This window comes from Mus caroli, unplaced genomic scaffold (assembly GCF_978045245.1).
Source record: "Mus caroli unplaced genomic scaffold, Mus_caroli_1 scaffold_14, whole genome shotgun sequence".
Lineage (NCBI taxonomy): Eukaryota > Metazoa > Chordata > Mammalia > Rodentia > Muridae > Mus > Mus caroli.
In genome coordinates this window covers 2,187,881-2,214,723 of record NW_028227269.1, presented here as the reverse complement: position 1 = coordinate 2,214,723, position 26,843 = coordinate 2,187,881, and the positions used below count along the sequence as shown (strand labels likewise).

Below are 26,843 nucleotides of genomic sequence, written 5' to 3'. Positions count from 1 at the left end.
TTCCATAGGAGGGACCTTATCTCCTATGTCCCTTATCACTTAACAGCTGTGAAACTGGAGGCAGCCAATCTCAACAGCCCAGAAAAGCTGAAGAGGTGAAGGGTCAGCCTAAAATAATTCAAGAATAGAATTGCCCTTTAAAACTGGATTTAAGCCAGCCAGAGAAAATAAAGAGGAGAGAGCCAGTATCCACAAAGGCATGGGCCTTCCCAGAGGCTGGGCAACTGACTGGTGGTAGAGCTGGACCCAGTTGGTCCTCTGGAAAGTCATTTCCTGTGTGTAAAGGCTGCTTTCTTCATGGAAACTGTTGAGCCAACATGAACTGAGAATGAATGACCTGTGAGGTCAGCAAGGCTGAGTTGTCTTACAGCCTAACATGGTGGACCTTCCTTCTGCTCTAGAAGCACAGAGTGTCTTAGGGTTTCGACTCCATGACCATGGAAACTCCTATAAAGGAAAGCATTTAATCGGGGCTGGTTTATCCTTTCAGAGGCTTGGTCCATTATCATCATGGTACAAAGCATGGTGGCACAGAGGTAGACATGGTGTTGGAGTAGTAGCTTAAGAGTTCTACATCTGGATCTGCAGGAAGAGAATTAGACACACTAGGCCTGGCTTAAGCATCTAAGACCTCAAAGCCCACCCCCAGTGACACACTTCCTCCAACAACATGGCCATACCTCCCAATTGTACCAATCCCTGTGAGCCTATGGGGCCAATTCTCATTCAACCCACCACAGAGCTTTTGTCAGGGATGGACGAGTGGATATCACAGGGATCCAGAAGGGTTGCTGAAACAGGTCTTTGCTGACGCAGATCATACTTGAATTCTGAGCTCAGTTCTACTTTCTACTGAGACATTAGTTACAGAGATCCTAACCAGGCTAAATGGGTTGAGAGTGCTGCTGTCTCTCTCTGACACAAGTGCTGTGGTCTATCTGTTCTCTCCTGAATACCAGAACAGAGTCAGCCCACAGCGTGCCCTCCCCCCGGTTATCTGACTAAGAAGAGCTAAGCAGGCGCTAAGGCAGGGTGAGATGAAGTGAACGCCTCCTCCTGCCAGTCAGCAGGAAAGTACTAAACACCCACTGTGCAACGAACGAAACAGACCCCAGATTCCCCTTGGCAATCTTACCTTCCAACATCCCGAAGCCTTCCAAAGACTTGTGGCATCCACTTCCCAGATGTGGGATCTGGAAAAAGAACAAATTGTGTGTGACATTCCAAAGCTATGCAAAGCAGGCTGATCTAGGATCCCCAAAGGCCAGGACACAAGACTCAAGTGGCTTTAGATTCACCTGGTAACACTCCCACCTGCCCAGCTCCCCTCACCTCGGGCAGCACTCGGGGTATGTGCAGAGGTGTGCCACCTCAGATGGAGAAGTAGATGTGCAGCAGGGCACCAGGCTGTGATCTCGACAAGACTATGTTTTCTTCTGAAGTGTGCCCCCCGCTGAGACAAATGAGCTGTAGGATACCATCATACAGACAACATGAGTGGGACACACTGTCTAAGCAGGACAAAAGCCTAGCTACTTGCCAGCCTACCCAGACTGGCACTGAGCCAAAGCCAGCCAGTCCTTGTCCTCACCGCAGCTTTTAGGTACCCATCGCTGCCTTAGCTGGTTTCTCTGACCATAGCCTAGTAGCCTTGACATGTCCATTGGGCATTTGTTCTTGCTCCTCCCCTCACCTGTACCCTTGAGTAAGCAGTGGGGTGTGCATGCCTGGGGGAGATGCTGATGTGGACAGAGCTCAGTTCAGTGTTGTTCTCTAGGACTTAGGAAATGAGTTTGCTAATAGATATGTCATCCTGGGAGGTCATGATACCACTTGTCATTAACCCAGGCCCCCTGCCTGGAGTTCTCACCAAGAAATTGTAGGTGGCTGCTTGCAGGCAAGTGAGTGATTTGCAGGACCACAAGAATATTTGCATAAACATATGTATGAAAGTGTGTATTTATTTGCATTCATTTGCATGAATTTCTGCCTCTTGGAGCTGTCGAGCTGTCGTTCCTTAATTTTATTTTATTTTATTTTTTCAGTAAATGTCCTTGCAGTCTGGGAGCAGCTCTGGACACTTGGGGAGTGAAAATAAAAAAGGCAAAACCAACAGCCGTTCACAGCTGTGAGAGCAGAGGTTCTAATTTTGTTGTTTATTAGAAGCCCCTGAGGAGCTCTTAGAAAGCCTGTGAGGCTGGGGAAGTGGCCCAGGGGTAAACCACTTGCTGTGCAAGCCTGAGGACCAGAGTTCAAATCCACAGAACCCACATAAGAGTCCAGATGGGCATGGCACCCCACCGGCAATTCCAGAGCAAGGGAGAAGGGACTCCTCTTAACAAGCTGGCTATCCAACTAGCCAAACACTGAGCTCTGTAAATATTAATTAGTAGTTTCTATACCACCTTAAGAACATTTCGTTCCCAAATGAAAACACCAACCTTTTATATTTATAATAAGCTTTAAAAGCACTAGAGCTGGACAGATATCAACACTCTGTGCTATTTTTGTCTACTTTCCTGGAGTTTGAGATGTAGACCAGGTTGGTCTACATAGAGATCAACTCACAGAGATCCTCCCATGTTCTGGAATTAAAGGTGTGCACAGCCACACCCAGCATCAGTCATTTTTTTAAGTTTCCAGGTGAGTCTCATGCCCAGGTCCATCTTGGGCCATGCCTCCAAGAACACTGGGTCCCCCCTCTTCACTTCCCATGCCATGGGTCAATCTGTGTCTTCCCTCTCACATAGGCCCCAGCTCAGACTGATGCTTTATAAAAGCTGTGCAACCTGTATATACTGTAGCTCATCTTTCCAGCATTTGGGGTTGAACACAGGCAGTCCCCTCCTCTATGTGCATGCTCTGACCTCCCTCAGCTAACTGGGCACAATGGTCAGGGCCTACACATCTATCCCACCCTATGCAGAGGTCCTCAGAGCCGTGCACATAGGTATGTGTACAAGTCTAGGCTCTCTAACACAGGCTGGCAACTATTAAGTAACTATAACCCAGGCATGTGTAAAAGGTAGATCTGTGCATTTAGTATCTAGAGTTTGCTAAGTTCAGCTTCCCAAGAAAAGCTGATGGCCAAGCTAGAGACCTGCAGGAAAATGAGCAGGGCAGAAAGAGCTATGGTTAAATCCAATATTAATGGGAAAGCATAGCAGGCTAGGGAAATTGATCCAGAGGGCCCAAGGGCACAGGCTGTGTACCCAAACAGGCCTCCTTCCTTGTGCCTGGGCTCTTTAACCGTAGGTTGCCAGTTGGAGCAAACCATCTGCGGCTGTGTCCAGAATGGCTTTGGTGACCAATGATTGCAGATAGATAGTAAAACGTCAGCATTTCCACCCACCAGCACTTGCCCAGACGACAGAAATGGAAAGAAGACAGGATTGACATAGAACACTGGGAAAAGGGCAAAATCAACATTGGGAGAGTGAGGGAGTGTCAATACAGCCCCTTGCTGATCTTTCCAACCCCAGCTACCTTAGCACATGATAAAAAACAAAACAAACAAAAAACTGTAGATTGTAGCCAGTATGATGGGTGGGATGTGTGAGCTGGCACCCACGCTGAGCTGGTCCATCCCCAGCTGATGAGGCACGGGTTCCTCTTCCACCGTTGTGTTCTCCCACTGGCTACAGTGCCCTACAGGCCCTGAGCCACAGGAGATATAACCCCACCTTCTTCTCTGTGCTTAATTAATAAGATCCCCTGATTTTCCTAGGATGACAGCAGACATGACTTGTATGATATAAAAAGACTGTTAGCTTTGTGAGAAACTAGAAAAGACGCCAGGTTTTCACCTCCTGAAAGGTCAGAATGTAGGTGTGGTTCCCAGACCTGCCCTGCCTACAGACAGCAAGAGAGATGGACTGGCATGAAGAATCAGGGATAGACAGTTTCCTAGGAGACTGTGGAGACACAGGTGGGCAGGAAAGGGTCCTTACGCCTGAGCCACACATACAGACACACACTCTCTCCCCTTCTATCTCCCAATCCCAGTTTGCTGGGCTGCTGTGAATTCCCTGTCCATAGCATCTGGAGTTGCTATGAGCCCCTGGCATCCAGGGTCTGTTTCATTTCCCTGTTTACTTGGATACTTGAACTGATTGCACTCTCAGTTCTGGTTCACTAATTCTTGCAAATCCTTTAAAACTATTGATTTATTTGCTGGGATGGTAGCTGTCAGAATGCTTTGGGGATAATGACTTGGGCTAAAGCAGATGCAAGAGACCTGTGCAAGAATTTACCTTTTCTTCTGTCTCCTCTGCTTGCCCTCTCCCCATCTCTGCGCTTTCTTGGCAGCTATTCTATTACTGGAATAGGTGGCTGGCTTTCCCAAACCTAAGTGGCCGGATCTTTGAGGAACCAGATCCCCACAAAAGAATCTAACAAAATGAAGGTTTGTGAGACATAGTATGAGAATTTAAATTCTGAAGCTGCATCCCTGCTTGTTGGGCTATCTGTCCCTTAGGTGGGAATACTGTTTCTCCATCCAGGTCTTTGTCACTCTTCTATTTCTAACCTATTCTTGAGGTCTGTACCTACTCCTCTCAAATGCATGCAGCTGTGTTGGAATCGAGGAGACAGGCAGATGAAGGGCCTTGGATTAGAAAGAGGGACAGTGTGTTTAACAATGACTGAGGAGCCCAGGCACATGAAGTGGGGAAGCAGCACTCCTTACAGGCCTCCTCTGCCCAAGGTTGCTATCCAGCCACTGTGTCCCAGGCAGGAGAAACAGATTGCCTGCTTTCAGCTCTGACCCAGAAGCCCATTATCTCCAGCCAGGAGCTGTGCTGTACCGGAGGATGTGATGGCTGTACCAACTCCCAACTATGCTTTGGGGAAAGATGTTTATACTTGCTAGAGAAGGAGACAGAAGTCATGGACTTCTCAAACCCCTGAGGCAAAGCTCTACACCAAATCTGGAAGTCCTCTGCCTCAGCTTCCTGAAGAGTCCTCTTCTGTAGCCTCCGAAGTGCAGACCAGGCATCTTCCTCACCGCTCTCTCATGTTGCTGGCAGGAGTCACTATTGGAAGGTGTTCCATCTCTCCAGATACATAGCTTCCAGTTCCCCCACTCTCTGTGCCCAGGGTCATATGGAACCTCTTAATTCCATCTCTAGGCTTAAGATCTCTGGGTTCCTGGGCCTCTGAAGATGGCTCCGTGGTTAAGAGTGCCCACTGCTCTTAAAGAGACTTGAGTTCAGTTCCTAGAACCCAAAAGTTGGGTAATTCATAACCACCTGTACCTCCAACTCCAGAATATCTGACACTCTCTGAACTTACTGGACATCTGCACTCATGTATGTACATATGTATGTACACACACACACACACTTAAACATTTAAAGATTTATAGGTTCCCTAACACAGCTTGTTTAACCTTTCCTGGGGACATCAACTTGTATCATGAGCCTCAATTCTTGCCATCCCTGTCACCAACTGTCCATACTTGGAATACAGTCATACATGGCCCTGGGTCTTTGCACATGCAGGTCACTAAGAAAGTCCCCTCTGAGAGCAAGGCCCTTGGTCTTGCAAACTTTATCTGCCCCAGTACAGGGGAACACCAGGGCCAAGAAGCAGGAGTGGGTGGGTAGGGGAGCAGGGCAGGAGGAAGGTACAGGGGACTTTTGGGATAGCATTTGAAATGTAAATGAAGAAAATATCTAATAAAAATATTTTAAAAAAGAAAGTCCCCTCTCTTCTACCTGTAATAAGCTCCACTCTGAAGACCAAGCTAAGCCTCCCATCCTCTGTAAGTGCACACATCCATTTGCATACCTGTGTTCTGCCAGCATCCATAGGCCCTGCTGTAAGTAGCATGTCAGTATACCATTATTACCTCAGCTAGTAAGACTGCATGTCTGTAGTCAAAAGAATGCAGCCACAGAATCCAGCTCTGACAGAGGCACAAGGAAGGCAGTGGCTGGAGCCCAGGAGTTAGGCTGCAGACTAGGGGGGAACTGAAGGCCACAGATCTAGATCAACCATAATGCCAGTCCTTTGGAGACCCCATAGTGACATACAATGGGCGATTTTGATGGTAGAACCTGGACTCCTTTCCCTCCAAGACCCAGCCCAGAACAGGCCCCATGAGTGCACTTCAGGCCATGGTTGAGTCAGCTGTGAGCATCACTCAGTGTGCCAGGGCTGTGTGCATTCTAAGCAAAGTCTATAGCACTGAGATACATCTTCATCTACCTCATGTACACTCAGCTCTCCATTTGACATAGGCAGCAGTTATTTCTTTGATTTCTGGCCACCCTTCCCTAGGTCACCTGCCCATAAAAGCCACCAATGATGTCATTGTCTCATGGAATACCATGGGCCCTTTCAAACTGTGGAGTAGTCTCAATTTACACTACAGCCACCTGGGGTACTTCTGCTTTGCTTTCCCATGAGTCTTTACTAGACAAGCATCCCACCATGGTGCCTCCCTTGTACCCTCAGACAGAAGCAGCTGTCTCCTTCTCTGCTCAATGCTTGTCCCTGTTGGCATAGTTATATCAGTATCTCTCCCAATAAACCTGGCACTGCCCCAGGGATGCATATATGATCATTCATTCACTCAAGTCCCTGGCACACACCCAATATCCTCAGTATCGGCACACAGGAGACCTGTTTTAATGAAGACACCAGTGGGTACTTGTACCACCTCAAGTTCATAGAACTCAGAGTCTCAATCAGCCTCTGAAGGAGCTATGAGTCCCCTAGTCTCATCCACAGCCCTGGATGTGTTAGGTTGTTCCAGGCTGCTCCCTAACCACCCTAGCTGTCTACCTTCTGTCTGGACTACTGGGTATGTGTCTCTCTCCAAGGTCCTGAACTTGGCTCTTTCTCTTGACCCCAAATAACTGTCATGACTTCTTAACTCCAGTCCCTCCAATGAGGAACTATATCCCCCACCTCCCAAAAGTCTATCGATCAGTGAGAAAGAAATGTAAATTGTGAGTTAAGACAATGAAGGCCAAATAGTTTCATAAAGATGAGAGCATTTATGAGAAAATGAAAGTAAGGTTCCCATCTCCATCCAACCCCTGGGACCATATCCAAATCTCACACTCTGTTTGTCACTAGGACCTGTGTCCTTTGAGACATTATCCTCCCTTGCTACCAAGCTCTATTCTTAGAGAGGTCATATAAGGAGTATAGGGACTCTCTACTTCATAAGTCCCCACTGGCTGCTGCTAGCCCCTCTGCCTCAGTCTCCCACCTAGTTCTTCCACTCTCTACATGCACACTTGCAATCCCCTCATAGCCTCCGGGCATCCTGATCTGGATCATCTGTCAGTTCACTGAAGTGTAGCTCTCCACGCTCCAGGTGGTCATCCAAGAGTCCCACCTCTCCTCTGTAGACTCCTTCACACCTCTGTTCCTCTGTAGACTCTTTCACACCTCTGTTCTTTGACCTCACACCTCACCCAGCTTCTCCCCACTTTTGGCCTTCTTCAGATGTCTCTCAACATAGAACCTTCATAACATTTCACTCCTCTCATTTCAGAATATCACCTTCTCAGATTCCCTCCAAGCAGAAAAATGAGCCAAATGCTGGGGGGGGGGGGGGGCTCCTTTAATCCCAGCACTCAAGAGGCAGAGGTAGGTAGATCTCTGAGTTCAAGGCCAGCCTGGTCTACAGAGTGAGGTCCAGAACAGCAAAGGCTACACAAAGAAACCCTGTCTTGAAAAATCAAGAGGGGATAGAGGGAGAGAGGGAGTGAGGGAGCAGGCATCTTTAGTGAAGGCTGGAAGGTCTAATTGCTGCTAATATTAACCTAGCCAGGTACTTCCCCTCATTGCAGCCTCAGGATCTACATAACCACCCTTTAGTGGAAGCCACCATCTGACTAGGGTCCCTGATCTGGATCTGGGTGGTTTGATTGTGGTGGTTTGAGTGATAAATGTCTCCCATAGGTTATATATTTGAAGATGTGCTCTCAGGTTGGAGGTGCTGTTTGAGAATATGAAAACTTTCAGGAGGTAGAAATTTGCTGGTGGAAGAACATCACTGGAGATGGTCTTTTATAGCCTAGCTACTCCTGTCCTCTCCTCTCCTCTTCTCTCCCCCCCTCCCCTCCCCTCCTCTCCTTCTTTCTTCCTCCTCTTCCTCCTATCTCCCTTCTCTCTACCTCCCCCTTCCCCTCCCTCTCCCCCTCCCTCTGTCTCCGTCTCCCTCTCCCTCTCCATACTTCCTATGTGCAGATAAAATGTGATCAGTCTGCTCCCTGACTGCCATAGCCGCCTCACGCTCCAGCTGCCATGCCTTGTCCACCATGATGAATTATAACCCTCTGAAGAGCCTTTGCTCAGCATATTCTATCACATCAACAGAGAGTGACTAGTACAACCCTCTGCCCTTGCCTTCCCCTAATCCCTTCCCAAATGAAGAATGCCCACCCTGATTCGCCCGGGTATGGTCTGTTGATGCATGCAACTGATTGTTGGATTACATTTGGGTAAACCTTGTCATCTAGGCAGCTAGAAGCTGAAGTGTTAAAAAAAAAAAAAAAAGATGGCTTCTGTCTAGCCACTGTGTGTCAAGGCCACAGGCTGCAGCTATACCTCAGTGTCAGCTGAGGTAGTTAGTCCTTCCTACAAAGGTCATTTATGGCTCTTCTAAACAACTGGAGCAGAACAGAATAATTTGATCTCTTCCCAAAGATCTAAGTCATGAATGGGGCAGTGCTTTAGCAATATACATCACCCAAATTGTGGGACTACCACAGTTGTTATTAACAATTATATCTCTTAGGCTTAGAGAGGGCTTCACTTCTACAACCAGTCCATCTACTTCTACATACTAGACATTTCTACTCGTTCCATTTAATCATGTTTAAGGACATTCTGACTGATTCCACACCTCCCCATGTGTTCTGTAATCCACTTGAATTGTAATCACAAACACGTGCAAAACATAATACCATTTACTCCAGAACCGCAGAGACAAGCCATTCAGATCGCAGCCTGGAAAGGAGACAGGTAGACAACAGGTAGAGTCCTCTAGAATGAAGCAGCCCATGGTCTCTATCCAATACTAAGACATCAACAACATCTCATGAGAGCACAGAGAGGGCAAAGCATGATGTGACTGAGATGACTCTTTGAGACTCCTTAGAGGATGCTGCTAGAGCTGAGGCTTACAGGACTTGTGAGACTTTAAGTAGGACTTGGTCAAAAGAGCAGGACATGCTAGGTATAATCTCAGAGGGTAGGAATGTGCAGGGGTGATGAGGCTGTAAAGAGAAGAGCAGACCCAGGAAGTCTCTGTGAGTCCTCAGAGAGGAGCTGAATAGTAAAGCCCGAGTCTCCTACCTCCGAGGAGGAAAGGGTCTCGTCATGGTAGCAGACTGCAGTGACTCAGCAATGACATCAAGTTTCTCCAGTCAGACCCTCTCCAGGCACAGACTAATAATTCCTGAGCAATCCTGTCAGGGGAGCTGGCTCTGGGCACCTCATGGATGGTGTGGCTGTACAAAGCGTCCAATGGGGAGGCTGTTTGTGCAAAGCTCTCATTTGTCCCCACGGTGTCAGCACACATCCAGCATCCCTGCTCCCAGATGAATTACCCTCTGGGTGTGCATGACACAGTCATCACTGGGCTTTCTCAGTGTATTTCCCAGCTGCTCTGAGTTTATAATGTTTTCCGGTCTTTTATCATGTATGTGTCATAAATACCAATGGGACCAGGGACATTTATCACCTCGCTGGCTTCCTGCTTGAGCTCTGAAAAAAAAAAAAAAAAAAAAATTGGCTATGCAACCTTTCTCAGGGCTCTGATTTAATGGGCTTCTCTGCTGCAAAGACACTGGAATTCTTTACCTTTTAATATTTGACACCCTTTTCTCTTTATTACCACATCGGACAGCCCTTCTAGACCAGCTGGAACGAGCCCATTAGTCTGTGACAAATAACTTGTGTCATTTGGTGAAAAATATGCAGAAGTTTAGCTGCAGTTTCGTTCCCAGTCTTGGTTCTGCCTGTGGTCTCATTCTCCTCTAAACAAGGCATGCAGCTCCAGGCAGACCCTCTTAGCACCCCCTGGTCCCTCGCATTCCTTGGAAGCTGGGTCTATGGGGTTATTTCATTCTAACCGATTATAATGGAGCTGAAGATTGGAGTGGCTAGAGATACCCATAACTGGGTGGAAGAATTAGGCTGGGAGTATCAGTCACAACAGCTGAAAAGCATCTACTCACAGATTAATGGATTTTAAAATGGTATCTACTTACCATAGGATGTAAGCCGGGAGGAAATTCTGACATACCGCACAATGAAAACAAACCTTGAAGTCATTCAAGTAAAATAAGCCAATCCTAGGAGGACAAATGTATATGGTTTCACTTACACAACAACGTCTCCAGGAGAGTCAAACTCATAGAGAGGGAAGTGGGATGGTGGGCAGGGGCTGGTGGAGGAAGAGTAGGGGGGTGGTTGTTTCCTAGATACACAGTTCCAGCTTGGAAAGAAAAGCTAGCAAATGGTTGTAAAATGGTATATGTGTGCTTACCAGCACTGAACTGAACACTTGAAAGATGGGCTTGATGGAATGTTTGCACATTTTGTTTTTAGAGATTATTTATTTATTTATTTATTTACTTCATGTATGTGAGTACACTGTCGCTGTCTTCAAACACACCAGAAGAGGGCATCAGATCCCCATTACAGATAGTTGTGAGCCACCATGTGGCTGCTGGGAATTGAACTCAGGACCTCTGGGAGAGTAGTCAGTGCTCTTAACCGCTGAGCCATCTCTCCAGCCCATGTTTCCACATTTTAAAAATTAACCTCACATCAAACTAACAAAGGGAAAACTGACAGAGGCAAGTGCTCCAAGTTCCTGAGCCTGTCACTTATTCCCCTTCTGAATTGAGTGGCTCTCGCAGAGCTAACCAGCAATTCTCAAACATCCTGGCTTATTTAGGCTGTGGTTCTGGTTAGGCAATGTGCAGGTTAGGTCAGGCTGATACTGGCAGAGGCTGGCTAGTCTACATGACAATCTGGGGTGGCTCACCTTTGCTCCATGCTGCCTCATCCTCCAGCAGGCTATCCCCAGCAGGACCTCCAGAGGCAGCTAAAACAAGCAGATTCCCTTGATGCTGTGGCTGACACCCATATAAGGTCCTTTCTACTGCATTCTATGCTCCAAAGCAAATTAAGGCCAGCCACAATTCAGTGACCTCTGCCTCTTGATAGTAGAGAATTTTTTCAACTTACTGTGTGGGTTGAACACAAGTCAAGTGAGCTAAGTGTTGCAGGTAAAAATATAAATACAGTATAGTCTGGTACAGGAGGCAGGTGTGTAAATAAATAATTACAAGGCACGGTTTGCTGTAAAGAAGGTAGCTCAGGATGCTGAAAGAACATACATGGGGAAACAGAGGGAGGGACTGTAGGAAGAAAGAGGCAAGGAGGCCTGGGACCACATGATATCAGAATTGCCATGGAAAACCAATGGTGAGCAGCCAAATGAAGAATAAGAAAGGCCTTGGGTAGAGGGGAACACGTTTGAAAGCAGGATGCTGTCTAGGGCACTGGGGAAGCTTCACTGGAAGGGGGAAGTGGAAGAGAAGCTGAGGACCAAGGGCACCTTTCTGCCTTTGCTCACTCTGGAAGGGCTTATTTAACCAGAGGCCAGCAGCTGGATGCTGTGGGGAGCCGAGATGGCTTGGGAGAAAGCAGGCTGGAAACGGGGAAGCACTCTCTGGTCATGTGCTTTCTGCCTGATGGTCTTATGGGAGAAGAATCCCTAATGTGCAGTGGGGAAGCAAGGCACAGGGGAGCTAATCCTATAAGCATGGGATGGGGGCATTCCACTCAAAGCTAAGACCAAGAAATGCCCCAAGATGCCAGCCAGTAGCCATGGAGGCCAAAGCTGTGGCCCTCTACCTGGGCTCAGGCTATCAGCCTCCTCAGTTACATGGTACTGAGTCTTTCCTGGGGAGGGTCCAAGGGCCTCTGGCCCATTCTAAATTCTACAAATGCAGGGTACTGCCAGGAACCCTGAACCTTTACTCTAGATTCCCCCCAACCCCCACAGCCCTCCCTATACCAGCCCTCCCTATACGTCCTCTTTGGACTGTTTAGAAAAGACACCTCAAAAATTCAGGAGGATTATTCTGCTCTGAGACAAGGGTGAGGAATCCAAGCATCGTTCACCCAGGACAGTAGGTCCTGGCTTCCTCCTGCGGATCCAGGGTGTGTTCCTGACAAGTATAGACTGTGGTGCCCACCGTCCCCACTGGCATACTGCAGGCAGAGGCAAGCACATACCAACTGATCAATACTTGGAAGGCACTGGGCCTGCTGTGCAAAGGAATCCCCTGGTGAGCACTTTCATAAATTGAAAAATTCTTCTGGAAGTGAAAATCGTCCCCAGCTATTACATTAGATTTCTGAGAAGGTGGAGGTGTAGAGAACAGAAAGCATCCATGTGGAGAGGCGACACCTCAGTCCCAGCCACCTTGCCACATTTAGGGCAGGGCTTGAGGTTCCTGGTGTAGCCAGCATTGCGGCTCGGACTGAGGCTATAGCTAGAGTCTTTTCCAGAACCTTGACCTGTAAGGAAAACCTTTGAAACATCAGGACACAGTGGGTTCAGGAGTGGGATGTTGGCCTGGCCCCAGCATTAGCTACCTCCACAAGCACACAGAGCTGGATCTGCTTTCCAACACAGTACAATGACCAGGGTGCCACAGAGCTACTTTGTCCTACAGGAACTGGAGGCCCCACAGGCAGGGGTAACTTACCCAAGGCCATCTAACTATCCTGTGACAAATCAAGGTTAAGAACTAGAACCCGGAGGCTAGAGAGACAGGTGGGTGGCTGAGAATACACACCCACTCTTCCAGAGGACCCAAGTTCAGTTCCCAGCATCATGCCAGGAGACTCACACTGCCTGTAACTCTCTGCTGGTGAGCTGATGCCTTCTTCTGGTCTCTGCAGGTACCCACGCACAACATGCACAAGCACATGCGCATACACTTCTACATTTTAAAAATATGGTAAAGCTCTAAAAGTTTGGAATCCCCCCACACACACATTCTTACCTCCACCCCTCGCTTTGCTCACAAATGACGTAATCCACCAGGTTCACTCAGCTCAGGCTCTGTGAGCATCTAAGAGTCACAATTTACATGGGCCCTGCCTGGTTCCATAGATCCTCCCTGAGTCCCATTGGCTGATCTCCACCCCAGGCCTCTCACCGCTCCTTGCACCTTACTGACTCTTTTTCTACAAGCTCTTCCTCCCCTCGTTTCTCGGATCTCCCTTGCTCCCTCCTATTACATGGCAGCTGTGGCCCAAATGTTGTCTCTGCCCTTCAGTCTTCAGTAGGCCACCTCTTCATCTTTCAGTGAGATCACACAAGGGCTCCACCATCAACAGTAGTTTGAATCTACTTCAGTGACACCGGGCACAGTGGGTACTGACCATCTGCTACATCATTAACTCTCAACAAGCAAGGTTACTGGGAATCCAGTTCAGCTTTTCCAGGCTGCGTATCTCACGGAAGGCAGAGTCCGGCTTCACCCTCACACCTGTCTTCAAAATCAAGGTCTCTGACTGTCGGGAGTCTTCCTGCCTCCCATTGGATTTCCTAAAACCCTCTCCTCCTTCCTCTCTGTCAGATCACTGGAAAACAAGCCCAACCACGCCACTTTCTGCACACAGTCCCCTGCAGCCCCTTGGCACGGTTCTCAGGATGTAGTGTTACTAGCCAACTATGCTGTTCCTGTTGCTCTTCAGCTATAACCCGCCACACAGCCCCACACTCTCCAGTCTCGTCTCTGTGCCCTGCTGAAGTTGGAGAGCCTGGCCAGAGTATTCCACATGCAGAGCTGAAGACATTCTCCCAGAGTGCAAGTCAACCTAACACGGAGTGACAGAGTCCATGGCTCAGCATGATGGCAGGTGGTTCAGGACAGTTCCACCACCTCAATCCCCACATGCAGCATGTTTTCTGGGACCCATATCCTTCATCTTTGGCAGAACCCAAAGCCAGTGTACCTTTGTGGAGGAGGGCCTGCTGGACTGCCAAGACCACTGATCCTATTGCCATCCCTAAGCTGGATTACATCAAGTGACCCTGCTGATCTCTGCAGACAGAAGTAGGATCCTGTTGACAGATATAAATATAGAGGCTCAGAGAGACATAGAGGACCTGCCACAGGCTGAGATGAGCCCAGGGCCACCTGACTACCCTGTGACAAATCCAGAATAAGAACTAGGGCTAGGGGACTCTCAGCACTTAAGTGGTACTGACCCTACATTCAGGCTTGAGGTAGGAAACACCAGAGAGTAATTCTAGAAAATCAGCTTCACTAAGCATAGCCCCAGAGAACTTAGGACAATGGTAAGAGGACTTCTCTCTCATTGTCTCCCTTTACCTATCTAATGACAGTCTAGGTCACCTGACACAAGGATCTAGGACTCTAATGTGCTGTCCAGCCACTATATGCAAAGGATAAGGAGTCCTGGATGCAGCCAGATGTGCTGGAGGTAGTGAGCAGTGTCCATTTAAAGGCCCTAACCTCAACAAAGGGGAAAGAACGCCTTAATTAAATGGGCTAACTGGTAGGCTCCTCTCTCCTCCTCCCTTCTAGCACTTGGGTGGGTCTGGGAGAAGGTGTTGACCTCCCTAGGTCTGGAGCCCACAAGCCTGTATTCTGTCTATACCAGCCTCAGTGGCCAAGACTCCAGGCAAAGGTAGGTATACATCGGGGCAAGATATAATCACCTCCCATTCCCAGCCACTCCCTAAGACCTGCAGAGGCTGCAAACCAACTTCTCATCAAAAGCACAGGCAAGGCAGGGCATCCTGGAAGGCCAGCCTAAAAATGGGGCTGATGCAAAGAAACACCCCACCCAAGCGCATACCACTGTTCACTTACTTACCCCAGAAGTCTGTGAAAGCCTGAGATGGAAGGAGGCACTTGCCAAGCCCTAGTTGGGCCCTTCTGTTCTCTGTCTGCCCTACCCAGGAAACTTGTTCCACGCCACAGCTTGAGTGTCTAACAGAAGGGATGCTGTTTCTACAGTGCTTATGGGTTTTGTTCCTCTAGACCATGTCCCACCCATCCTGCATCACAAAGCCATGCTTTACTTGATACACTGGGACCACTGGCATTCAGAGACCTTATTCCATGGTTCTAGGATAGAGTCTTTTTTTAAAGCTGTTTGTGGTAATGTATTTTCTGTTTCTGATTGTCAGTATGGGAACCTTTCCCCAGCCTACTTCCCAATCTTTCAGTACCTGGGTTTGATACTTTTTTGTTTTGTTTTGTTATTTTGCTTTTTTAAGTTGTTACTCCCTTGGTTATGTGGCCCCTCCCAGTGGCTGCTTGTTTTTGCTTGTTTGTGACCTCTTTTGACTGTCAGTGTTCAGCCAGCCTTGCCAAGAAAGAATATCAAGTATTTTCTATTTCTCTACTTCTTGAAAAAAAATTAATTAAAAATAAAAATTAAAAACCTCTTAATGGGAACCTGGCCCTGTCTGTCTTCTCTATTCTGCAGAAATGTTGAAGGAATTGAACCAGCAACGCAGAGCGAAAGCGTTTACAGACCTGAAAATTGTTGTTGAAGGCAGAGAGTTTGAAGTCCACCAAAATGTTCTAGCTTCCTGCAGCTTGTATTTCAAGGACCTGATTCAAAGGTTTGCCTTCCTTCCAGCTGTGGTCGGGTCTGGTCCTTCGTAGGACGCTTTTGTGTCGCTTTTCTTCCCCCTCTCTTGCAGGTTCCTGAAGTGTGACTCCCTGTCACAGAGCCAGTAGCCATCTCTCCTTCCCCTCCCCAGTGCCCTCACACACACACACACACACACACACACACACACACACACACACATACACACACTTACATACATACATGTATACACACGCACACACACACACACACACACACAGAGTCTCAGAGCAGCCACTGCCCTTGCTACCACACACTGCCTCACTGGCCACCAGGGGCTAGCCCATAATAGGCTCCTCCCCACATACCCAAACCCCATGTTCTTAGCAGATTACAAGCCCTCCCTGAGACTAAGAGGACTATAGACTCCATTTTAAGGGACCATTACACACTACTCCATCCCTCAGGGTCCCCAGATCCATCACCCCACTGTTGATGGTGACCATGATGCCAGGAAAGTATATTGAGCAGATAATCCCAGTGAGGGACACCAGGCACCCCAGGGACTGCTCTCCCCCAGCCTGAATCAGGGAGACGAGTGTGTAGGCCAAGCCTCATACTTGAACACTGGGCACTGAGTGCAGACCAGGTGTGTCCTAAACACGGTCTCTCTGCCTCCACCCCACCTCAGCCCACCCTGGCTCCACCTGGCCATTTCTACCTGGATCAATCAGTGTTAATGGTGCCTGAGTATCTTCGTTTTTTCCATTTTGTTGATTTAAACAAGTAATTGTTTGGGGCTGTTTCATACCCTTGCAAAGCTGTCAGGGCGACCTGCTAGCTCCTTAGGGAGGGAGAGCAGCCGAGGGGCCAGCCCAGGGTAACGAACGCTCACACTTCTCTCACCCATCAGCAGATTAATGTTGCTGCTCATTTTGCCTTGCAGCCTCTCCGGGGCGGACGCTGAGCCTGGACAGAGCTCAGAATGGGAGACAGGACCTCTGCTTGCTTCCCAATGCTGTGTTTGGACTTGCCAACTAACCCCAGAGCGACTGTGTTTTGTTTCAGGATGGCACACTGGCTGGCATCTCCTTTCCTATCCCCTGTGTCCTTTGGCATAGAGCCAGGCCGCTGGCTGTGTGTGAGGTCCCACTCAGCCTTACTGGCCCTGTGCCACACAGGAGGGGCAGGCTCTTTGTGACATCCCATTTCCTGGACGACTCCGTCTCCTGCCCTCACACTTAGGTTCTCTGGGTCTGAGGGCAAGGGTTAGAGGCATAAGTCTCGGGGAAAGAGGCATGTCCAGGGGCTTCTTCAGCCCAGGGGTTCTTTTTAGGAAATTCTGTGGAGCAGTGGCTAGCACCTGGCTGCAGGGACACAGCTAAGTAATCTGGGACCTTGGACCCTGATCCAGATGGCCTACAGAGCAGGTTAATGTAGAGCAGTGATCCAGCTCTGGACTAAAAGTCTTTAACTACCTTTGAAGTTGAATCAGAGCCAAACTCCAGCACACAACAGGGAAGATGACCCCCCAATAGGTGGGAACCTTCTTGGATAGGCAAAGGAGAAGAAAGACCCTTCCAGACAAGGAGGGTAGGACACAAACAGGTATGAACCAGGGGCAAGAATAGGTTGCCTCCCCAGAAGCAGATATGAGCAGACCCTGACTCCCCACTGGCCTCCTAGACTTGCTATAAGAGTGAAGAGGGGGCCCACACACCTCATTTGCCCTGCTGAGAAAGGATGGGCGCTCCATCCAAGTAGTTTCTGGGAGAGAGAATCCTTAGGAGCCAGGAGACCTGGGTCCTACACTTGGCTCTGCCACTCATTCTGAGACTCCACTCTGCCCAAACCCTTGCTCCCAGGCCTCAGGCTTTAACAATTTGTAAGCCAGATATTGGTCAAATGATGGTGAAGGTGACAGTCAGTGGATGGGCAAGACCAGCCTGGAGAGGCTTCACGAGTTTGATGCCAAAATGGGAGAAATGAAGGTATCAAGGTCATAAAAGGGAAGAGAGGTGGTTAACAATCCAGGGTCAGGGGTCAGCTGGGGAAGGTAGCCTAAAAAACACATGACATGACATGGCATGACATGACGTGGTTTCAGGGCTTAAAGGGCACTCAAGTCCCCTAGTGGTGGGTAGACAAGGCAGATGGATCTGACTGAGTCAGGACTGAGGTCTAGGACCTTCAGCATGCATGGAGTACCTTCAGGAATCAAAGGAGAAACTGAAGGCTGTTTGTGTGTAGCCATTTTGAATTCCCTTTCTCTGTCTCGGCCATGGGATACATGTTACCATTGATACTAATGGCTGCAAACAAAGGCTTTTGAAGGAGTGAAGCAAGATCTTTACAGGAAGGCACTGCCTTTATGAGCCACATGGCCCCAAATTCTTCATGGTCAGAGAGCAGCTGATGCCACCATGCTATTTCAGACCCCACCGCATCAAGCCCTGGAATAGCTTCTCAGGGATAAAGTGGTCCAGGGGCTCCTTTTCAGGGACTGATGTGAGGTTGAGGAAGTAGGGCCAGTCTACGTCTCGGGGATCAGATGAGTCAATCCTGACCTGCCCCTGCTGAGCATTGTCAGAGCAGGAGCTACCCTCTTTCTGTACCAGCACCCCAGACTTGGAAATTCAAGCTAAGTTCCTTTCTGCCACCAACCTAGGTCATGTGTCCACTGCTCAATCCCCATTCTCAGTGTGACTGTCTTTCCTGGAGCCATAGGAGGGGCATACAGGAAGCTAAGTCACTTGTTTACTCCTCTCTGCAAACAGGAGGCGCCAGAGCCTACCCAAAGTCCTCAGAGACAAAGAATACATGGGTCAGAAAAGGGAGGCATGAAACTCACACACACACACACGCATACACACACACAACATCAGTATAAGACTGAGCAGAGACCTCAGTCAGGTCCCTGAAACCTCCACTTCTTGGCCACATTCCCAAGGCCCTACACTATCCAGACTGTTTCCTCACATGCTTCCATAGATGAGCTAGTTCCTTTAAGCCATCCTTCGCCACTTCCTTCCTTGACAAGATTGCCACCTGGTGACAAGGAGCTTTACAGATACGTTAGCTTAAGTAGCTTGTGCAGTTAGAATCCTCATTTTACAGATGAGGATCTTGAAGTAAATGCCTCGGACATCTAAGTAACATATACATATTGTCTGACATGGAAGCTTCCGTTCTCTAACCTAGAAAACCAAAATGTGCTGTTTGTAGGCAAATTCAGTGAGGAAGGGAAGGGAAGTCTCTGAGCTGACACTGGGTACAAGTAGAGAGTGTGCACATACGTGTGTGTGTGTGTGTGTGTGTGTGTGTGTGTGTGTGTGTAGAGTCTACATGTGATATTAGGAACACTGGCCACAAGGCCTGCCAAGAAGAACAAGAGAGAGGCACTTTAAGACAGGCACTGTGTGCAGACCTGCAAGGGGACTGGATCCTCTAGATGAGGCCTGGAGTCAAGAAGCCCTTGGACATGAGTGAAGGAGACCAGCAGCAAGCCAGGGCAAACCCGAACCACAGGCCCGTTCCACCTGACCTTAGGTTGACCAACCTGAGTGCCACAGGATGATCAGAGGGAAAATGAAAGACAAGGGGTGAGGGCACAGCTTCTGGACAGTGAGGAGGGACAAAGGGATGAACCACACTGCCCTGGATGATGAATGGGGTACTCACCCTTCCCTTATGTGCTCACATACTGGACCCTTTGGGTTGGAGTCCCAGGTCTAGAGCCATATCTTACCCCTAGGCTGCACAGTCCACCCTGGCTTTTCTTCTCTGGCCCATGAATCTTTCAAGATGCACAGGTGCCACAGAGACATTAATCCACTTAATGGTTGTCTGGCCAGGCTACAGGCCGCATCATAGAGGCCATGACCATCTTTCTCAAAAGATGGCAGCCACGTCTCCTGCCCTCACTGACCCTTCTCAGCACCTGAGAAAAGCTGTCCCTCATCATAAAAAAGAGGACAGAGACCTGAGCATGGCAGGCACCTCTAGCTTAAACCCCCTACCTCACAAAGCCTACTGGATCAGGTATGACATGTGAATCCTAGCCTCATTGCGCACTGAATGAAAACAGTGAATGGAGTCACTGATTTTTCTAACCTGATTCTCACCGAGCCTGATACTCTAAACTCTGGGCTTCTCATTCCTTCTTCAGCCATGATGTGAGAAGCTAGAGTAGCTACTGACTCAGTGACACACCTCACCAATTGACATGGTACTTCTCAGGTACAGCAGCCTCTTTCCCCAAGTGCCTGTCCCCTTTCTCATCAAGAATACACATGTGTGCCTTGAAAACAAACCAACAAGAAGAGGAATTGACACCTCTTGGGTGTCAACAGAATGATAGAGACCAGAACTCCTCTCAAAGAGTGGTCCAAGGCCTGCCGGGGTCCACAAGACCCAGTGGGACCTGGGTGTGCCCAAACACAATGCTCTGAAGCTAATGACATGGGGCAAGGTAGAAATCACATCTGACAGGTGGAATGGAATGCCAGCCGTCTGTCACTCACCACTGTCCTACACTTCCAGAGAGTTCCCAATTCCTGTGTGCATCATGCAAACATCTGGCCACACAGGCAAGTAAGGGAGAGAATACCTTATCCCTTCAGCAGGAGTTCTCTGCTAAAGGAGGGTTCTCCAAGATCCTACTAATCCAAGATAGGCATCTCTGACACATCTATAGACCCAGCCCTGCTGAACAGCAACTGTGCCTAGGAACCTGAATTCTCCTGGATAGTTCCACTTGGGAGAAAGTAACTTCATACGATGTCTAGTCCCAGACACTATGTGGGCTAGGGCACCACACTTCTGCCATCTTCCCAGGCATGAGAACCACAGACAACATGATAGTGTCTATTTCTGTGGTTCTGTACAGCACTGGACCATTGTGTCATGACCCTTAGAGCCCCCCAGCTCACTCAAGAACCAGCTCAAAATATAGTGGAGGACAAAGTATTCTTCACACCAGTGAAGAATGCAGCATTATAGCTATGATCAGAGTTATGGATCAGGTGAGGTGTCCCTTAGGAGACCTCTCTTCAGAGTGAGGAAACCTAACGAGTGCTAAGCAGAGCCACAATGATCTAATGATTGGAAACAGAGCTGTTGCCAGCCTTTCATAGCCCTTACAGTTCTCTAAGCTGCACATGAACCCAGTAGACACCGCCTATGTGCCAAGGGGATATCCAAACTCCGATGCCTTCTCTAGACCTTGAACTAGGTTACTAACAAAGACTTAACACTGCCTCATGTTCCTAGGTAACCAAGGGGGAAAGGCTAGCTCTTCCAGTCCCAAGAGCCTCCAGCACTTCCTGCAGATCATTTGCCCAATGGGAGCAGCCGCAGGCGTGTATTCTATGGTCAAGGACCTCTCTGATTTAACCGCGTCACCACACTCTTCAGCTCCTGTATATAGCCTCTCATTCTGGGTGCCCTTCAGCAGTGCAGGTGGCAAAACCCTCTCCAGGCTCAGCCTCGAGAAGCAACAGACAGTTGTCAGCAGTGTGGCAACCTCAACCCTTTATAGCCAACATTCTAGCACTGGGTTGGCCAGGGGCATGTGTGTGTGTGTGTGTGTGTGTGTGTGTGTGTGTGTGTGTGTGTGTTCTCATGCGCGCATGTGTATTCCCTGAAGGCCTACCTCAGCTCTTTTGAGCTCCTCTATCTGAGGATTCAGGGACACACTGGGCTGGCAGTTGTTGGTGGCAACAGTGAAAGGAATCTTGAGAAAGGTGAACAGCCCACGTTGACCCCATCAGCCCTGCCACATAGTAACCCAACATGACTGCCACAGAACCTGAGGACATACAGAGGAAAGGCCAAGCCATTAGGAGGAACACAGAGGCAGCAAAGTCTTAGAACAAGAAGTTGACCAGATAGCCTTAGAGGCCTGGGAGAACCAAGATTTATGGAGTCTCTAGGAGGTACTTGAAAGCTATTTTTATACTTAACCAAGGCACATAAGCCTGGGAATCCATCTTGACATGTGTGTGAAGTAACTAGCATTGAGTGAGCACATGTGGGCTTAAAAGACCTCAGCCCAGACCCTCTGCATGGCCAGAACTTTGGCTCCTCAGGTTTCTAGGCTTGCTCAGGCCATAGAAGTACAAGGCCTTAGGGCCTCTGGCTACACTGTGGAAAAGGAGCTTTAAGCATCAACACAGCCTCAGGGTCCCAGTGCAACCTGCACACTGACGGTTGTGTCTGGGCTTCGAAGGCCTTAAGCTTTTGAAGTCTGGCGGTAGAAGTGCAAGCACTGTTGTGTAGAAGAGAATCCTGGGAAGGGCTGTCTCTAATACTGAGCCTCAGAGAACTTTAGGCCTCATCTGCTTTGCAGAATAGGAAGCTGAGGGCCTGAGAGGCTTAGGATATCTGCCTGTCAGTGGTCAAACAGGGTACCCAGGTCCCTTTGCTCCCTGCTAGTGCTTTGTCCACTCACCCAGCAGCTGGCCCCAGCCTCTTTAGCCAAGCTCCTGTCTTACCAGACATCGGCATACCTCTACTCCTGCCCGAGGTGCACCCAAGGGACCAGTGTCAAGAGTCTTGCCCCCTGGCTTTTGCAGAAGTCTGTGGGTGGACATGGGTGGGCAGCGGAGTTCACTTCCTTGCCATAGCCCCAGTCAGGTCAAGCTCAGTGAGGAAAGCCAGCCTGGTGAGAGTAGCCAAGCAGGGTGGTCAAGTCGATAGCCTCTGAGAAACCTGCCTCCTGACTTAATGCTCTGGGTGGTTTTTGGTTTTGTTTTTGTTTTCCTCCCGGCCTTACTTCTGTATTGGTGTGTTCTCGGTTCATCTGATCTGTTTCCTTCCAGGTCCAGCTATAGGGAGCGGCTGCCAGGCCTTAGGAGCCTTTGCAATGGTTTTGTATTTCTGTAGACACCAGATATAAACATACTGATATATTTGTGTCCCTCCCCTGCTCCCCCACCTCAGTTCACAAGCCCGATGCACACTCTACACGCAGGCCACTCTGACCTCTGACACCGTGTTCCATGTGGCAGGAGGGCCCCCTCCCCGCCCCGGGCCAGGCCCCAGGTCATGGCTGCTGGCTGTCTGTGGCGGAAGTCCTTGGTTGCTCCCCTCCCCACTTCCTAGCTCTAACCATTCTGTCCGTCTATCTCGTCTTGTCTTCAGTTTCAAAGCAATGTCATGAAGGGCTTCCCTTCCATGCCCAAAAGGAAACAATATGATTTTTGGAAAGTTGGGGAGGGGGGCTTCCTGAGCAGCCTTCCAAGGCTCTGGGTCTTCAAGATATGTTCAAAGGAAGTCTCTTAATTGGCTAGAATGCCTGCCAATCAGGAGCCTTCATCTTTAACCTGAGGAGATTCTGTCCTGTGAGGGCAGAATCTGCCCTGTGCTTGTCAGGGCTTGCCGGTACCATTTGGTGTAGTCACCAGGTCCAGCAAGGAGCTGAACCATATTGTTTCCCTTTGTGGCCAGTCCTAGTCCTCGTCCCCATCCACGGCTCATGCTTTTTTGATTTGCATCTTTTTTGCATGGACATGCTGAGTAGTATTAAGCGGGGTTTTCTGTTCTCTGGGGCACCTCTGGTCAGACCCTTCTCTTTCAGATCCTGTGTCAGGTCATTAGGTTCAGGTGTGTCATTGCTGTGTCCTTTGAGTCCTAAGATGAAGGGGCGTGACTGAGGTGTACAGGGAGATCTGGCCCTGTGAGGAAGCGGCAGTGGCCGCAGGGTAGCAGGTGAGGACAGCCTGGTCTCTGTGCCTTAGGTCGGTGCAGGACAGCAGCCAGAGCAGCCGGGAGAAGCTGGAGCTGGTGCTCTCCAACCTGCAGGCTGATGTCCTGGAGCTACTGCTAGAGTTTGTCTACACGGGGTCGCTGGTCATCGACTCAGCCAATGCCAAGACTCTACTCGAGGCGGCCAGCAAGTTCCAGTTTCACACCTTCTGCAAAGTCTGTGTGTCCTTTCTTGGTGAGCTGACCAGCGTTTCCCCCAGATTGTGCCAGGATATCTAGATTTCATCTGAGCATGTGATGGAATGGCATGCATTGAAGGGCTCACTGTGTCCTTGCAAGAACCAATGGCCACTAGGATGTATAAACATCCTATGCATGTGGCAGGGTTGGGGGGGGCACCACACTACTCACTCTGAGCTGGCCTCTAAGCCCTGAATGAATAGACCACACACCCTGTTCCCCTTTAACATATTCATTCCCAGATGCATGGACAGACCAGAACATCTCATCTAACCCTTGGAAGCCCAGAGCTGTTTTTCAAAAGATAGATCTTGGTGTGGGGCTCACCCCCGCACCAGACTCAGCATGCTCACTTTGTACAGCTTAGTACTGCCCAGCTGGGCTGGGAGTTGTGGAGCAGGGGAACAAGGAGAGCAGCACAGAAAACCCCACAGCCTCGGGTGTGGTACGCAGAAAGAAAAGCCAGATGCTGGGAACAGATCAGATGATTCCTGGTGAAGAGGTCGATCAATCCAGAAGAGTCAGGAGCCATCACACTGGAAAGTGGCACATACTCCATTCTAACCTGAAAGGGCTATTAGCCAAACGTCAAAAGAGCCAGCTAGCCAGGCCCCAGATTTTAGATGAGACCATAGGAGTTTCTAGGGGCCATGGGAGACAATAGATTGATATGTGAGGGCTGTTGCCTGTGATATCAGGCATGTTTGCCATGATAGAAGACATCATAAGTCGCAATGTGGCTACTATCCATAGCACAGCCCCAAACCCCGAAGCACAGCCCTCCCTCCATGGGTAGGGGAGAAGCTCACTCCATCCCTCACACCTTTGGTTTTTCTGCTTTGGTCTGCAGGGATAGTATTAGTTCCAAAGAGGTCCACATGAATCAGGGCAGAGAAAAACCTAGGAAATGAATGTGAGGCTCAGGGTCAGAGGAGGAAGGCTAATGGCAACCTATATTGGATGCAGCGTCACAAGGAAATGGGTTGGGTTCTGAGGAAGATCCAGGGACAGTGATGGGAACAAGAGTCCTTCCAGGACTCCTGGATCAGTGACCATTCCCTCTCACCTTCAGAGAAGCAGCTGACTGCCAGTAACTGTCTAGGAGTGCTGGCCATGGCTGAGGCCATGCAGTGCAGTGAGCTCTACCACATGGCCAAGGCCTTCGCGCTGCAGATCTTCCCCGAGGTGGCCGCCCAGGAGGAGATCCTCAGCATCTCTAAAGATGACTTTATTGCCTACGTCTCCAATGACAGCCTCAATACCAAGGCCGAGGAGCTGGTCTATGAGACTGTCATCAAGTGGATCAAGAAGGACCCAGCAACACGTGCGCAGGTACCCCTGCTCCACCTGGTCCCTGCAGGCATGGGATCTGCTGCAAGGATGGAGGGAAGTGAAGGGGGCAGGGCTACAAGGATTGTAGAGGAGTCTGAAATAAACACACACACATACACACCTCCACACAGGGAAAGAAATGGTAAAGATGAGACTCTGTCTCCAGAGGGCTCTTAAGGACTTCCATTCCACCTGGAATAAGTGTCCAAGTTTGCCAAGGGGACACGGTCTGGATGAGAAGTGCCTGGGACCTTCACAGAAAAGTGGATACCAGGGCATATGGGGTCCCAGGAGGTCAGAGTGTGTACTCTGGCTGTCAAGTGTGTAGAGAGCCATTCTGGACATAGAAAACCCTACATGTATGACAAGAGAGAAAATGAGTTACCAAAGGAGACAGAAAAGCCAGAGTAAGCATCCCCATGAGGAGAGAAAACCCACTTATCCCCACATGGTCGCCCAAGTCTGAGGGAGCTAATTAGCCCATCATCGGCCCAGAAAACCCCAAGTGGAGTCCCTGTGCAGAAGGGGACTGCCATCCGTTACTGTAGTGAGGGACCTGAAGGTCAGGGCAGCGGCAGGAAGCCCTTGGAAGAATCAGGGTAGAAAACAACTGGGAGCAATGGTGGAGGAGCCTAAGCAGCCAGGACAGAGCCAGGAAGTCAAGGGCTGGGTCACAAGGGCTATCACGGTTCAGAGGACATAAAAAGAAGGTGACAGGGAAGTAGAATTAGGAGGATTGGGGGTTCAAGGCCAACTTGACTCCAAGGTGAGCCTCAGCCTAGGCTACAAGACTCTGGCTCAAGGGAAGGGAGGGGGAAGAAAGGGGAGGAAAAGAGAAGGCAGAGAGGAAGAAGAGGGGAGGGAAAGATTGGGAACAAGCATGAGAGGTAAAACAGGATACAGAGCTGCCCCCTGCCCCACCTCAACCCCACCACCCAGTCCCTAGAATCCAGAAGACTGCTCCTCCCCTGACCAGTTTGTTCTAGAAAGCAAGTGTTATTTTCAAAGAAAAGAGTTGAAGTTGTGTAGATAGTCACAGTAAGTGCCAGTTTTCCACAACTCTCGAGTCTACATCCACAGCCCAGAGTGTGGTATGAACTCATCCAGGCTTGTCCAGAGACCCTGATCTCCATGTTTCCCATCTACGAAGTGCTGCACCCCTCCAAAAAAAAACCCCTTTGTGCTCAAGAATAAACCCCATAGAGTTCTCCAAGTGTCAAGTCCTTTTACACTCTCCTGTGCCTCTAGATGTCCTCCCCACAGCCCCCACACCTGCTCCCACCACTTGACAGAAGTCCCAACTCCTCCACCTCGAACATCATCCTCCCTGTGCCACCTCTCACTTCTGCACCTTCCTCAGCCCTAGCTATCACCCAGAAAACTGTGAACACTTTTTAGATCAGAGGCCAGGTCTCATCAGCCTGTGCAGCTCTGGTAACAAGCTTAACATATGGTATAGAGTGGCTACCAATTACTCCTGCCACTCAGCCTCTGGACGAAACAAAAGTGGGTGGAGTTTGCCTGTCACCGGGGAAGTTCACATCGGCGCAAGAAAAGCCTTGAATGAAGGATGAGAGCATCCAAAATCCAGGATGGGACAAGGTGACACTATTCAGAAGCCATAGTATTAGGGACACACAGATGTCACAGTTACCTTACAGCTGACAGTCATCATCTCGTTTAAGTTCTTCTGGGTCTCCCCACTTGCTCCTGTCACTCTCACACCTCCGCAAGACAAAAGGCTTCCGCTCTCCCGGTTTCAGCCACCTGGCAGTCTTCTGTGCAGTCAGGCTCTGTGACACAGATGGAGTGTGGAGAGGAGAGGCTGGAGGGGCAGAGGGATAGACTACTCTGGGGCTGGCTGCAGCTGCTAGGCCTCCAGTTAACTCCATGCCTTCCCATTGTCTAGTATGCCAGGCTGGGCAATGTGCACTCCCAAG

The 26,843-nt window shown here is 49.4% G+C and overlaps 1 protein-coding gene and 1 long non-coding RNA gene across 8 annotated transcripts in view; one reads left to right on the top strand and one right to left on the bottom strand.

Moving 5' to 3' along the window:
* Klhl29 (kelch like family member 29) overlaps window positions 1-26,843 on the top strand; it is a 300,571-nt gene that overhangs the window by 259,447 nt on the left and 14,281 nt on the right. For all 6 annotated transcript variants that reach the window (XR_015045162.1, XR_015045161.1, XR_015045163.1 and 3 more), the window contains 3 exons: window positions 15,517-15,655; window positions 23,364-23,566; window positions 24,644-24,903. Coding sequence is in view for 2 of the 6 variants with exons in the window: in XM_085830189.1 (XP_085686315.1) it covers window positions 15,517-15,655; window positions 23,364-23,566; window positions 24,644-24,903 (602 nt within the window). In the remaining 4 variants the exon portion in view is untranslated. The remainder of the gene's footprint in view (window positions 1-15,516; window positions 15,656-23,363; window positions 23,567-24,643; window positions 24,904-26,843) is intronic.
* Window positions 478-26,691, bottom strand: LOC110307073 (uncharacterized). Of its 2 annotated transcripts, none has more exons than XR_015045165.1 (3): window positions 26,558-26,691; window positions 1,136-1,193; window positions 478-582 (listed from the first exon to the last, which is right to left on the bottom strand). It is a non-coding gene; the product is annotated as an uncharacterized LOC110307073 (long non-coding RNA). The 2 variants fall into 2 exon arrangements; XR_002379352.2 differs by lacking the exon at window positions 26,558-26,691 and adding an exon at window positions 1,333-1,463.